At 40.8% G+C, this 15,862-nt stretch overlaps 1 protein-coding gene across 2 annotated transcripts in view; it reads left to right on the forward strand.

Moving 5' to 3' along the window:
- Window positions 1-236: 236 nt before the first annotated feature.
- Window positions 237-15,862, forward strand: part of TBC1D7 (TBC1 domain family member 7) — a 28,749-nt gene continuing 13,123 nt past the window's right edge. Inside the window, exons 1-6 of one of the 2 annotated variants that reach the window (XM_075314744.1) lie at window positions 237-366; window positions 1,054-1,175; window positions 1,451-1,531; window positions 5,342-5,529; window positions 9,417-9,554; window positions 13,338-13,483. In XM_075314744.1, the coding sequence (XP_075170859.1) occupies window positions 1,055-1,175; window positions 1,451-1,531; window positions 5,342-5,529; window positions 9,417-9,554; window positions 13,338-13,483 (674 nt within the window). In that variant the 5' untranslated portion in view covers window positions 237-366; window position 1,054. The remainder of the gene's footprint in view (window positions 367-1,053; window positions 1,176-1,450; window positions 1,532-5,341; window positions 5,530-9,416; window positions 9,555-13,337; window positions 13,484-15,862) is intronic. The other variant, XR_012724307.1, reaches the window with a different exon arrangement.

Here is a 15,862-nt window from a genome sequence, read left to right on the forward strand (position 1 = left end):
AAGCCTAATGGCTTATGCTAAATGGCTAAACTCCAGCAGGGTAGACCTGGAGGTGTATGGCAGGTACACAGCAGTGGGCGCCAACTCCGGGTGGTCTCACTATTTCTGCTCCGCCTCTGTTGGATAAATCGCCGGTAACCATCAGCCATTCATTCTCCTAATCTCTGCGTCCCCTTCGCAGTGGCTCAGACTCTTTTTCTCTCTCCGCCCCTTCTCCGAACGCGCTTTTCAGAGAGGAAGTTTGTCCCTCATCAGCTGCCGTGTGTCCTCCCGGAAGTAAACATCAGCGTGAAGCGCAGGAGGCGGTGGGCATCCTGGGGGGCTGAGGAGCCTTGTGCCTGGCTGCCATCTGCGGGCACACTGATAGTGAGTGACCCATGTCTGCTCCTCGTGTTTATTATTGCACACGCTCCCCCATTGTAATGTATCAGCCATAGTCAGGCTTCTCCATAATAGTGTGCCAGACTGCCAGTCCAGGCATGACAGCTGTGTATATGTGTGTATATGTGTGTGTATATAATATAAAATATATATATATATATATATATATATATATATATATATATATATATATATATATATATATATATATATGTGTATAATGTATGTGTATGTGTATATATATATATATATATATATATATATATATATATATATATATCTATATATATCTATATCTATATCTATCCCCATCCCCGTGGACAGGCAATAAGCGGGCAGCCATAGAAAGGCTAATTTATAAGTGTCAGCTGTAGACTTCCTATAGGAGCGGCGTGCCTGCCATATTTCACATAACATTTTTTTCTATATTAATTTTAGTACAATGTCTAATATATGATCAGATATCTGTAAGCGGCATATATAAAATCTCCATAATAGACGGGTAGCACGGTGTGAGGGCAGTTCTTCAGCAGTCTGTCCCAATCCATTTTTAGTTACAGGTCTTCAGGCTGCTGCAAGTAGTAACAGTGAAGCGTTGTAGTGTCCGCTTCACCTCTCCGCTGCTTCTTGCTCGGAGACATTCCTGGTAATCCTATTTATTTCCTGTCCTAGCATGAACAAGATGGCAGAAGATAGTCAGAGAAACTTCCGCTCTGTGTACTATGAAAAAGTTGGATTTCGTGGTGTCGAGGAGAAGAAATCCTTGGAGATCTTGCTGAAGGATGACCGCTGGGGTAAGGAGCTGGCATTACAGAATAAGGACAGGTTCAAATCTTTAAGATTCTGGCAGAGACCAAAATGATATCAGATACTACTAAACTTGAAGTGCAAGTAGCCAAAAGGCTTCCATCACTGCTGATATGCGTAGTTTAATAACTACCCAAAAATGTAAGATACAGCATGGTATAAATTGTGCTTTTACAAGATGTGACGAGCAGGGTGGTGACACTTGTGTTGTGTGTGGGTTTTTTTTTTTTTTATTTTTTTAAACTTCTTCCTCTCTCCACAGATATTGAGAAACTTTGCACCTTCTGTCAGAGGTTCCCTCTCCCATCCATGTACCGAATACTTGTATGGAAAGTGCTCCTTGGTAACCAGCCTTCAAATTTATAAGAAAATTGTTAAGCAAAATGATGGTGCCATCTGTAAGATACTAAGAAGTGGTTCTGGGCTTCAAGGATAAGGATTATTCCCCTTTCAGCCTAAGATGGGATCTTGAGATCGGAATATTGCCGTCCACTGGAGGTGAAACTAGAAATTGTCTGAGAACCACTGAGTTGTGCTGGTTCCTTGGCTCCCATAGAAATGAATGGGAGATGGCTCCGAAATCTTCACGGTTTCCATGACTTCCATTTGTTTACATTGGAGCTACTACACAACCAGCATGGCTCAGCGGTTCTCAGTAGATGCCATAGTTTCACATTCAGTGATTGGAGTTACCTCCATTTAAGCCATAAAAGGATGAAAAAAGGAATAACCTCTAAATGATAACCTCTACCGTGTTTCCTGAAAATAAGACTTGTTCATTTTTCAGAAAAAAAAAAAAAAATAGTGCTTATTTTCAGGAAATGTATTTTTTTTTTTTTTCCATGAAAAACAATCCACATTGATTCTTAAAAAAAAACCCCAACATTTATTCAAATAGTCATATCGCATTCTGGAACATTAAAATAACTCTCCAAACTGTAAATAACTCCTTATCTGTCTTTTATCCATCCAACCACACCCATACCAGTCTCATCTTCAGCTTTAGATTCCTGCAATGACCTTTGGTCACATGATGTGGTTTGAGAAAGGTCCTGAAACAATGTTACCATTATATAAACCCTGAGGCCCCTAAGAGAATGGGAGACCAGTGACTGTTCCCAATTTTCTCTCCCATCCCCCCCAATGCCAGTCCTGCATACCAGACTGTCTCCTGTCCAGTTATTTTAGACTCCTGCAATTAGGAGACAATTGGTCACATGACTGTAAATTCATGAAAGGTCCTTAAAGAATCTGAACCTCGGAATACAACTGCTGGGGTCCCTTAGAGTGGGGCCTTGATTATAACTAGGGCTTATTTTTGGAGTAGGGTTATATTTTAAGCATACCTCAAAAATCTAGTAAAAACATGCTAGGGATTATTTTTGAGGAAAAGCATTATGAATTTCTGGAACGTGCTTTTTTTTTTTTTTTTTTTTCTTTTCTTTAAATAGAGCATTATTAATAGGTTTTGTGGGTAGGCAGTAACATTAGCTCTCCTCTGTTAACCCTGTACACTACTGTCCTCTATTGTCATGTTACTTATCTTGCCTAAAGCATTTACCGTATATGCCGGCGTATAAGACGACTGGGCGTATAAGACGACCCCCAACTTCTGCCCTAAAAATATAGAATTTGGGATATACTCACTGTATAAGACTACCCCCGTTCAGTATGCTTCAGTATGCTAAGAGCAGGGGGCCGCACTGTGTGAGGAGGTGTTTTTTTTACTGTCCAGTATAACCAATAGGATTAGTGCAGGGGCCAGCATGTAAGCTCTTCATTAATGTCCCTGCATGGATGCGAGGGGAATCTGGCGTTACTGCACTAATCCTATTGGTTATACTGGACAGTGAAAAAAAAAACACCTCCTCACACAGTGCGGCCCCCTGCTATATATACGCTATATATCCGCTGTATATATACCAGTATATATGCTGTATGATATACCAGTACGGGGCCGGGCTGTGTATCGCGTTTCCATAACGACGAGGCAGGAACTTCCCTGCTAGAGCGCTGACGTCAAGGCAGAGCTGCTTGCCTCTGATTGGCCAGCGCTCTGCCATTCAGCAGCGGTGACAGGAAGTTCCTCCCTCGTCGCTATGGAGGCAGAATCCAAGCGTGGAACGGAGTGGAGCGGCGCACTACAGCACCCAGGTATATATCCGGCGTATAAGACGACCCCCCACTGTAGCCATTATTTTAAGGGGGTAAAAAGTCGTCTTATACGCCAGTATATACGGTAAGTCCTGCCATTAAACCTACTTGTGGTACTCGCTGTTGAAACTGGCACTCATTAATCACCTCAGATGGACATTTTCTGACCATGACAGTTTTTGTTTTAGACTGGTGCCTGACCCCTACTGATACCATGTTCTGATATAGAGTTTTATGAGCTAACACACAAGGCATTAATTATACCATAAATTTTATTGCAACTTCAAACAGTTCAACGTTTCGGTCGCTGCTTGGACCTTCTTCAAGAACCTGTTTTAAAAGAATTGTTTTGAATAGAAATTCACCTATAGTGAACCGTGTATGAATCATTAACCAGTAATGATGAGGATTGCTCCTCTTGTGGAAAAGGCTTGTTTGAGAGTTCACATGAAGTGACTACCATGTAGATTGGTCAGAGATGGTGTAGGTTGTTCAATACTTGTAACACAATTTGTGCGGAGTCCACCGCTATTGAATATAAAAAGAAATGTAGGTAGTTGGGTGTCTACACCAGAAAGGGCAGAAAAGAAGTATGCGGTATCCACCGCTTGTAATGAAGGTAAGGTAATCTGGCTGACGTCACCGAAGGGGCAAGAGGAAAACGTGTGGTATCCACCGCTTGTTGAGAGTATGGTGACCGCTTGTTGAGAGTATGGTGACTAAGGTTGCCGTTACCAGAGAGAAAAAGAATCACATGGTATACACTGCTAGTGGAGAGAGCCACTAGGCCATTCTGTTTTCACATCAATTGGAGTGCCTGGTGCTAATTTTTCTATATATATGGACTTGGACCCTACCTGAGCACCCACACCCTCACAGAAGTGCCATGATAATTTTTCATTAATTATACCATGTCACAGAAAAATATCAGATTACCAGAACTTGAACCTTAAAGCGGTTGGCAAAAAAAACTTTCCCCAGGGGACCGGGTATATCAAGATTACAAACACTGGCATAGTCTCCTAACGGCACCTGGATCCAGCACTAGCTGCTCTTCAGCTATGTTGTCGCTCTTCCTCCAGCCATCTGGGGCCTTTGAACATTGTATCATCATAAAATGTCTACTGATGTGCTGCTAAAGTCTGCCAATCACAGGCCCCAGCACTCCTGCTTTTGGTGGAACAGTGACTTCTCCTATTCCTGTGTAATCCTAGCCCACAGCGTGGCCTGCGCTGGTTCCAAGGGGGGGGTGTTGATCGGTGAGTGTCACTTAGTTTAATGTCTTACTGCTCCATAGCACCTGGGAACTTTTCATATAAAGAACTCCTATAATACAACATAAGCCATCAATGCCTAGTTAGATGTTGGGTTTGAAAATGCTACATCTTTAGCATCTCTCATTCCTGGTATCCACCGTACATGTTCTGCAGACATCATGTGAGTTTGCTCAGGAGATGAGGTTGCTCCATAGAAGGTTGTTATACTCCCGAAAGCTGCCACTAGCAGCAGTAATCAGAGCCAGTTTGTTTCTGCTGTTTAGGTGGTGGCGCTGTCAATTACTAACAGCATTATTAAAGTGGTTAGATTCAGATTGGGTCGGTTTCCTCGCCCATCACCTCCACACTCAGGATGTTGCTGGTGATCTACTGAAGACTCCCATTGCTGTCCTGTTTGTACTTTGATGCCTGTAGGAGATTATTAAATTGCCCATACAGTCTCCTGCCACTAACTTTGGCTATAAAATGAAAAACCTAGCTAAAATAAGAGTTCAGATCACCCCCCTAAAATTAGAAAATATGCTGTTTGCTCGTAAAAATCCCATCTTTTAAAGTATATTTACCATTGTTTAACCCATAGGGTAAATGTAAGAAAAACAAAACAAAAACCTTTTCAGCTACCTCATTTACATTTTACAATCTGTTTTAAATTCAGTCGTGTGTCTGTTTTTAAATATATATAATATATATTTTTATAATTTTTTTTTTCTTTTCTTCTATAGGAATCCTTCCTCCCCACCAAGAGACTCAGCCAGTGGTGATGGTGTACAGGAAGGAACAGTTTGATGATGTTCACCATGCTCTGGAGGTTATACGCTTCATCGATGAATCCACCCCCAAGTCTGAAGTGTTCCTCTACATGTACCAACTGGAGAGTGGGAGACTGTCTAGAAGTCAGAAGTACACTATGGTGCGTCCTACGTTTTAAAGCTTTCCTGAAAGAGGAATATCTGTTTTTGCTCTTAAATGACCACAGTTGGGGCTTTAGTCCTAAATACTCAGCTTTTTGTTCTCCAGATAGGAATAGTTGTAGAAGCCCTATTGGCCTTCATGCTCATGGAGTTGTTTTTTTTTTTTTTTTTTCTGTTATTGGGTCATTATTCCAAAAAAAAAATAACATTTTATACTTAGGTTTGTACTATTAGGAAGGTCCCTTAAGTCCCAAAAATGGAGATGCTGTGTAAAATGTAAAGAAAAGAAGAAAGCCATGATTTGGAAATGGTCCCATGTTATTCTAGAAGAACATAGAACAGAGAGAGATCAGAAGATGAAAATTGTAACTTTTATATTTCATTTGAAAAAATTAACTCCTTTTAGAAATTGATGGCAGCCAGCAATATATATCTTTAACACTAGAAGTCCCAGAAAGTTCTATATAATAGAACTAACTAGAAACTAAATGGCTAAACTCAATGGAAACCAACAACCTCCTGTGGTGCGACAGTAATGGCCTTAATGACAGAACAAAAGACGGTGATTATAGGATGTTGGCTAAAATCCTTCAGGCCATTCGACCAGTCTCTGGGTTCCAAAGGTAGAAATGGTTAAATGACCCTTCTCTGGGACTTCTAGTGTTAAGAAGAGGAATGTTATCCCATTAGGCTATGCGCGCATGTTAACTATTTGGAGAAATGTCTGCATCTCTTTCAGGGGAAAAAAAACATTTATGCGATTTTTTTTTTTATTTTTTTTTATTTTTTTTTTTTTGTATATGTTTTCATTGCTTTCAACAGTGAAAAATGCAAGCAAACTATCGAAGTGCTGCAGATTATTTTCTTCACCAAATCTGCAAGGAAAAAACTCAGTGTGCACTATACTTCATGTTTGTCTTTGATTTTGCTGGCATAAGTATTTTCTTTCAATGTATAATTAACAAAAATTACATTTTATGGGGGGTTTCTGTTCTTGAACCCTACAGGTTCTGCAGATATGAGAATTTATACAAATGGAGCCAAATTTGCTTTACAAAATTCAAATATTGTTCCTTCCGTTCCGAGTGCTCCCATTTGTTCAAACACCCTACTTGTAGTCAAAAAGATCAATCACTCTGCTCGTAAGTGGGTAACAAACTATAGGGTCCACCTTTTTTGGTGTTACCTCTTGCAAAAGTGAGATATTTGGGGCTAAAACAACATTTTTGTGAAAATAATGAATTTTCACTATGACGGCCTGTAGGTTCAAAAAGCTCACTGTACCCCTGAATAAAATCCTTAAAGGGTCAAGTTTCCAAAATGGGGGTCATTTGGAGTTTGGAAGGGGGGGGTGTTTGTGGTTTAGGTACCTTCGGGCCCTGGCAAATGCAACATTGTGCCCACAGTCTATTTTAGCCAAATTTGTGTTCCAAAATTCAGATATTGCTCCTTTTTGATCTGAGCCCGGCCGTTTGTCCAAGGTTTCTGATCACATGTGGGGTCTCGCCACACTCAGAAGAAACTGAGTAACAAATTTTGAGGTCCCTTTTGTCATGCTGTCACATGTAGAAGTGAATGAATTGGGGCTAAAGCAACATTTTTAGGTAAAATGTTAATTTATTATTAATAATTTTCCACTTTCACTTAATTGCAGTGAAGCACCTGAAAGATTAATACGCTTGTTGGATGTGCTTTTTAAGCATGGTGAGAGGTGAAGTTTTTAGAATGGTGTCACTTTTGCTTATTTCCGGTCATATAGGCATCTCAGTCACTTAAGAGGTGATCCCTAAAGACAAAAAAAATTTTTTTTTGTGTATATACAATGTGTGCAGAATTATTAGGCAAGCTGTATTTGAGTGTGGTGTGTTTTTTTTTTTTTTTTGTTTTTTTTTTTTTATTATTGATCACCAACTATATTCTCAATCAACACAAAAGACTCATAAATATCAAAGCTTAATATTTTTGAAAGTTGGAGTGTTTTGTTTTTTTTGTTTTTTTAGATTTGGCTATATTAGGAGGATATCTGTTTGTGCAGGTAACTATTACTGTGCAGAATTATTAAGCAACTTAATAAAAACCAAATATATTCCCATCTCACTTGTTTTTATTTTCACCAGGTAAACCAATATAACTGCACAAAATGTAGAAATAAACATATTTCTGACATGCAAAAACAAAACCCCAAAAAAATTAGTGACCAATATAGCCACCTTACTTTATGATGATACTCAACAGCCTACCATCCATAGATTCTGTCAGTTGCTTGATCTATTTACAATCAACATTGCGTGCAGCAGCCACCACAGCCTCCCAGACACTGTTCCAAGAGGTGTACTGGTTTCCCTCCCTGTAGATCTCACATTCTGAGGGATCACAGGTTCTCTATGGGGTTCAGATCAGGTGAACAGTGTCATTATTTTTTTTCATCTTTTAGACCTTTACTGGCCAGCCACGCTGTGGAGTAGGTGGATGCATGTGATGGAGCACTGTCCTGCATGAAAATCATGTTTTTCTTGAACGATACCGACTTCTTCCTCTACCACTGCTTGAAGACGTTGTCTTCCAGAAACTGGCAGTAGGTCTGGGAGTTGAGCTTCACTCCGTCCTCAACCCGAAAAGGTCCCACAAGTTCATCTTTGATACCAGCCCATACTAGTACCCCACCTCCACCTTGCTGGCTTCTGAGTCGGAGTGGAGCTCTCTGACCTTTACTGGTACAGCCTCTGGCCCATCAAGAGTCACTCTCCTTTCATCAGTCCATAAAATCTTTGAAAAATCAGTCTTAAGATATTTCTTGGCCCAGTCTTGTCGTTTTATCTTATGTTTTCTTGTTCAAAGCTGGTCGTTTTTCAGCCTTTCTAACCTTGGCCATGTCCCTGAGTATGGCACACCTTGTGCTTATTGATACTCCAGTAATGTTGCAGCTCTGAAATATGGCCAAACTGGTGGTAAATGGCATCTTGGCAGCTTCACGCTTGATTTTCCTCATTTCATGGGCAGTTATTTTGCGCCTTTTTTGCCCAACACACTTCTTGCGACCCTGTTGGCTATTTGCCATAAAACTCTTGATTGTTCGGTGATCACGCTTTAAAAGTTTTGCAATTTCAAGACTGCTGCATCCCTCTGCAAGAAATCTCACAATTTTGGACTTTTCAGAGCCCATCAAATCTCTCTTCTGACCCATTTTGCCAAAGGAAAGGAAGTTGCCTAATAATTAAGCACACTGTAAATAGGGTGTTGATGTCATTACACCGCACCCCTCCTCATTACAGAGATGCACATCACCTGATTTACTTAATTGGTAGTTGGCTCTCATGGCTATACAGCTTGGAGTAGGACAACATGTATAAAAAGTATCATGTGATCAAAATACTCATTTGCCTAATAATTCTGCACAAAGTGTAGATAATCTCTCTCAAATTGCGCTGATGTAAAGTAGTCATGTGGGAAATGTTAACTATTTTGTGACCTATAACTCTCTGGTTTAAGGACATAATTCAGAGTTAGAAAATGAAGAAATTTTTAAACATTTTCTCAATTTCAATTTTTTGTTTTTCACAAATTAACACAGAATATCCTAAGTTTACCACTTATATGAAGTACAGTATGTCACAAAGCCTCTGAATCACTGGTATCTGTTTCACCCGTTTCAGAGATTACCTCATAAAGGGACACGGGTCAGATTTCTAAAATTTGGCCTGGTCAATAAGGTCATATTTGGCTCCTTCGCTAAGGGGTTAAAAGAGTTGACCCATTCTCTTTTTAAAGCAGGGATTTCATGGCTTAATATTACTACCTGACTGTGTGTTATATAAAATACTTGTCTATGATATTGTGTGAGTAGGTAATGAGGTATAGGTTATTTAATCTAACCTTTTATTCACAGGAGCCGCAGGATGAGTTGTTCTTGGCCATAGTCGGCACAATGGAGGAGATGGTCGATGATGATGTGGATTGTTATTGGCTGATCAAGAACTTTGTGCATCATTTAGACTCAAAGTTCAGGGATTCCCAGCAGCTGCTGGTAAGAGCTAGTGTGTACCTAATAGTGGGAAATTACATCTGTATATATATAATATATATTGCTAATGTTTCTAATACAAAATTACTTCTATAACGAAGCTGTGCAACAGTATAGAGGAGAAAGCCTATTAGAAAACCCTGAACCCTGCAATCTGTAGTGAGCAGGGCAAAGGCGGACATGAGAGTAAAAAAATAAAAATATATACTGTATTTTTCGGATTATAAGACGCACTTTTCCTCCCAAAAAATTGGGAGGAAAATGAGGGGTGCGTCTTAAAATCCAAATAAAGCTTTACCTGGGGGCCCGTCTGTGTGGCGATCTGGGGCGGCCGGGTGCCTGTGCCTGTGTGCGGGCGGCGGCCGGGTACCTGTTGGTACCGGCGGCTGCCTCTCTATGCGTCAGGTTTTCAGTGTGTCCACGGTTCGTTTCAAATCATGGCACCGGGAGTGGGTGCGTGTGCAGATGGAGCTCTTAGATGAGTGCACTATCTGCGCACGCGTTACCCCTGGAGTCAGCGCGTGCGCAGATGGAGCCCATGGATGAGAGCTCCATCTGCGCATGTTCAGCTCCAGGCGCCATCATTTGAACCAGGACCGCGGACACTGGGACACTCACCCGCTGCTGCTGCCACTACTGACCCGCCGCGTCTGCTGCCACTGAGCCGCTGCGCCTGCCAGCACAACCTCTGCCTCCTGTGACCCCCCCCCCGCTTCACCACCACCACCGCTGTCCCCCTCCGGTAAGAATACACTGGAGTATAAGACGGAACCCCCCCCCCCCCCCTTTATTTATTTTTTTTTAAATCCCTCAATTTGGGGTGCGTCTTATAATCCGGCGTGTCTTATAAAGCGAAAAATACGGTGCATGTTGTATGTAGTTTGGCATCTGTGTAGAGTTAACGTCATGCCAGGGCGGCTAATCAAAAGAAGAGTTAGGGAAGCCGACAAGTAAGGAGTGCTCACAATGGACTGTGATGTGTGAATCAATTTGCACCAACTCTACTGATCTTTATACGTTTAGATGGCTCCAGCCATTGAATAGAAATGGATCTCAGATTAGAGGGATTGTCCATCATTGACATGCCTCTTTCGTTACAGTGCCTCCGACTGCTGTTAGCACCAGGTCATGTAGTGCATTTTACAGCCATCCTATAATGGGCCCGAATGAAGTCACCTATCGAGCATAATTGAGTCTGCCGACAGATCTCATATGCCAGGCCATCTATTATGTAATAGATACCAAAGGAGATCAAAAAAACAAACAACCATGCAAAACACCCTGAAAAATAAAAAGCATATAGAGCAAATGCATATAACAATGGTGTGTGGGTTGTAAGGATGTAGATGGACCTACGGACAATATAATGGAGACACAGAGAAATAGAACAAAAAAGTTGTGGGAGAACCGATAAGGTCGACAACTATATTTTTATTGATTTTTAAAAAATTAATAAATGACCTCCACAACCGGCTCTGACAACACAAAAAGGGGCATCACATGCAATATAAATAGCAATATGGCATTATACAGGGGCTAAATAATGTATAGACAAATGGATCTAGGTATAAAATGGTGGACATGAAAAATAAGGTAAAATCATTATACCCGGTTTCCCCGAAAATAAGAAAATATATATATTATATTATATTATATATATATATATATATATATATATATATATATATATATATATATATATATATATATATATATATATATATATATATATATATAATTTTTTTTGCCCTGAAAACAGCACTAGGTCTTATTTTCAGGGGGTGTCTTATTCTCGAGGAGACCTGGTTGGGGGTAAGTTCACCTCCCCACAAAAAGCAGACCCCCTCCCCTTCCCAGGATCGTCATACTTACCAGCCTCTGGCATCTGTATGGCTCCCAGATGCTCCTGTGATCTCCCAGCAGGTATGCTGCACGCTCCCCCTGTGTCTGTCCGACATCAGGACACACGCACGCGCGCATCCATCACTTCCACATAATTTCTCCCTGTGCTTTCCGGTGGGTGCTCCCAGCAGCTGTTCTGCACGCCGTCCTCCTCTGCCTCCTGCCGACACTCACAGATCCTATTGCATACATTCACACACTCACGATATCGCCCATACGCGCGCACACGATCACAACATCCGGAGATACCACATTCTTCCGGCCATGTGATCCTCTGGCAGGTCCTGGAAGATCACTGTACAGTATCGCCGCCGAGAAGCCAGCAATATCACTGGATGTGGTGAGTGTATGGATGCGATCTGTAGTGTGTGTGTGTGTGTGTGTGTGTGTGTGTGTGTGTGTGTGTGTGTGTCCACACACACCACAGGACCTTGACACCTCCACAGGACCTTGATGTGCTCACCTGCTCCCGGCCGGCGTCTGGTAAGTATGATCGGGGGTCTTCTCTCTTCTTTCTTTAGGGGGTGCCCGCTGTCTATAATGAAGTGTTCTGTAGTGTCTAACTTTTTCACCGCTGCATGGACATTTCATTATTGACCACGGCTAGGTCTTATTTTCAGGGGATGTCTTATATTTGAGCCTCCATGAAAATTCCTGCTAGGTCTTATTTTTGGGGAGGTCTTATTTTCGGGGATACACGGTAGTATGAAAAGGTAATTACAGGCCAAAAGGCCTTATAGCCCAATATGTAACATGTAAAAAAAGATGTGTCACGTAAGGATGGTATACAATTAGATTAATGCAATTAAATGCAGAGACTTATTGCGTAAGGATGGTATGCAATAAGATTAATGCAAATGCAGCTGTATAAAATATACTAGCAGATGATGTGCAGTGAACCAGGGAGAAAAGTGTGATACCAAACGGAAAAAAAACTTATGGGCAATACATAATGAGATGGAATTGCCTAGATGAAGAGGACCTGTAGTCACATGTGACGCCAAACACCCGACGTGCACGTTTCGGCACCTGACTGGGTTTGGCTCCCTGGTTCATCGCACATCAGGGTATACTGTGGCCACAGGTATTTTACTTTCCTTCAGCATCCCACTGCTCTGTGTATGTTCCTAGTTGCCTCTCTGCAGGAGCCCTGACAACACTTTTCCTATACCCTGATTTTCAGCAGGCCAGTAGCATTTCATCGTTCTGTCTCATTCCAATACTTTTTTTCTTTACCCCTTTCGGTGCATTTCATCTTCTAGTATATTTTATACAGCTACATTTGCATTCATACCATCCTTACGTGATACATTGCTGCATTTAATTGCATTAATTGCATGAATCTAATTGTATACCATCCTTACATGATGCAGTTTTTTTTTTTTTGTTTTTTTTTTACATATTGGGCTATGAGGCCTTTTGGCCTGTAATTACTATTTTATACTATAATTTTGCCTGATTTTTCATGGGTTTACCATTTTATACCTAGATGCATTTGTCTATACATTGTTGAGCATCTGTATAATGCCATATTGCTATTTATATTGTATGAGATGTCCCTTTTTGTGTTTTCTAACTGCCGTTTGTGGCGGTCATTTATTTATTTTTTTAATCAAAAATATAGTTGTTGATCATCGGTTCTCCCAGACCTTTTTTGTTCCAATATGTAGTAGATCTTTTTTTTTTAATTATAAGGAAAGGAGGTGTCTTTGTTCAAAACAGTCTGTATGTCCAGATCACAAACGACAGCTCAAACTTTTGCAGCATCCAGATGGTGCTTTTACCGTTGTGGTTACTGGATAATAGATATACACTACACACGTTTTTATAGGGGTTCAGATGGCCTACACATTTCAATGCACTGTCTTCATTTCTCTATTGCAGCAGAAGGGATTTGAGCATTACCTGAACTTAGAGGATAGTAGACTTGTGGCACACCTCAAGGCATGCAGTGCTCTGGAGAAACTACCGTATAACTTGTGGTTCAGGAAATGCTTTGCAGGGTGCTTACCGCCGTCCAGCTTACAAAGGTACGATTTGATTATATTGTTACAATTGCATATAAATTGTTTCCTTAGCACCGGCCGATGCATTGTCCACAAAGATCAACAATGTTGCTCATTGCTTGTTTACATCCGCTTACATGGAACTATGGGACAGACTCACTCATCACATCAGCGTTAAAGAATGCTTCTGGCTGCAGGGAATGATGGGAGGAAGTCACGTGTCCGTAGGTCCTGTAAGCTAGCATTGCGGCACGTCCTTGCGCTCCACCGCCTCTCAGGATTCTGCTGGCGAGGTGTGTGTGTGTGTGTGTTCGGATGTATATGGGGTGCGATCACTGTAGGTCCTCTGCTCAGCGTCGGGTGAGTGTGATTGCGGGATGCCGTTGTCTATAATGAAGTGTTCGTGCAGCTAAAGACGTTAGATACTGCAGAACAATTCCTTATTGAACCGTGACTAGGACTTAACTTCGGGGTAGGGCTTATATTTAAGCCTTGCTCCGAAAATGCTAAAAATCCCTGCTAGGGCTTATTTTTGGAAAAACACAGTAGGTTATGTGGCTCACTAGAACCTCATGCAGACTACAATCTTTATTTTTTTTTTTGTCCCCCTCCCCATGTAGGTCTGCGACTCATCAGCCAGAGACTCAAAAAAAAAAAAAATAAATAAATTACGTACACACCCAGCTCTGGCAAAAATTAAGAGACCACTGCAAAATTGTTAGGTTTTTCTGATGTTTCTTTTATAGGTATATTTTTGAGTAAAATGTAAATTGTTCTTTTATTCTATAAACTACTGACATGTCTCCGAATTTTCAGGCTATAAATTTTGTATTTTCTGAAAATGAGAAAATGACAAAACAATGCATTGCTTTCAGACCTCAAATAATGCAAAGAAAACAAGTTCATAATCATTTAGAAGCAACAATACTATCTATATTTTGTGGAATAACCATGATTTTTTCATCACAGCTTTCATGAGTGTTGGCATGCTTTACACCAGTCTTTCACACTGCTTTTGGGTGACCATATGCCACTCCTGGTGCAAAAATGCAAGCAGTTCTTCTTTGTTTGATGGCTTGTGACTATCATGTCTTCCTTTTGATTACATTCCAGAGGTTTTCAATAGGGTTCAGGTCTGGAGATTGGGCTGCCCATGACAGGGTTTTGATGTGGTGGTCCTTCAGCCACACATTGATTTACCTAGCTGTGTGGCATGGCGCATTGAGGACTGTTTTTTCCAGCAGGACAGAGTTGGGGAACATTGCCTGAGCAGAAGGAAGAAACTGTTTTTTTCCAGGATAACCTTGTATGCGGTTTGAGTCATACTTCCTTGTTCTTTTATTCTATAAACTACTGACATGTCTCCGAATTTTCAGGCTATAAATTTTGTATTTTCTGAAAATGAGAAAATGACAAAACAATGCATTGCTTTCAGACCTCAAATAATGCAAAGAAAACAAGTTCATAATCATTTAGAAACAACAATACTATCTATATTTTGTGGAATAACCATGATTTTTTCATCACAGCTTTCATGAGTGTTGGCATGCTTTACACCAGTCTTTCACACTGCTTTTGGGTGACCATATGCCACTCCTGGTGCAAAAATGCAAGCAGTTCTTCTTTGTTTGATGGCTTGTGACTATCATGTCTTCCTTTTGATTACATTCCAGAGGTTTTCAATAGGGTTCAGGTCTGGAGATTGGGCTGCCCATGACAGGGTTTTGATGTGGTGGTCCTTCAGCCACACATTGATTTACCTAGCTGTGTGGCATGGCGCATTGAGGACTGTTTTTTCCAGCAGGACAGAGTTGGGGAACATTGCCTGAGCAGAAGGAAGAAACTGTTTTTTTCCAGGATAACCTTGTATGCGGTTTGAGTCATACTTCCTTCGCAAAGTTTAATCTGCCCAATTCCAGCCTTGCTGAAGCATCCCCAGATCATCACTGATCTTCCACCAAATTCCACAGTGGGTGCAAGACGACACACTGGATTGTATGCCTCTCCAGGTCTTTGTCTAACCATTAGACGACCAGGTGTTGGGCAGACTCATCAGAGAAGATTACCTTATTCTAGAAATTGGGCAGATTAAATTTTGCGAAGGACTTACTAATCAAGCTGCATACAAAGTTATCCTGGAAAAACAGCTGCTTATATGTTTGTTATATATTTAATTTTTACAATTGTTTTTGATTTAAACATCTTCTCAATTTCCTTTTTTGTATTGAAAATTATTGTAATTCACAATTTGCTTTTTTTTTTCTTTTTTTGTGACACACACGTTTCCTCTTTACTGCATTAACCCCTTCACGACCGGCCGATTTTTCGCTTTCCGTTTTTTTTTGTTTGTTTTTTTTTTTGCCATTCTTTTTCTGAGAGACATAACTTTTTTTTAATTTTTCA

The sequence above is a fragment of the Anomaloglossus baeobatrachus genome, chromosome 6, assembly GCF_048569485.1.
Source record: "Anomaloglossus baeobatrachus isolate aAnoBae1 chromosome 6, aAnoBae1.hap1, whole genome shotgun sequence".
NCBI classification, from domain to species: Eukaryota; Metazoa; Chordata; class Amphibia; order Anura; family Aromobatidae; genus Anomaloglossus; species Anomaloglossus baeobatrachus.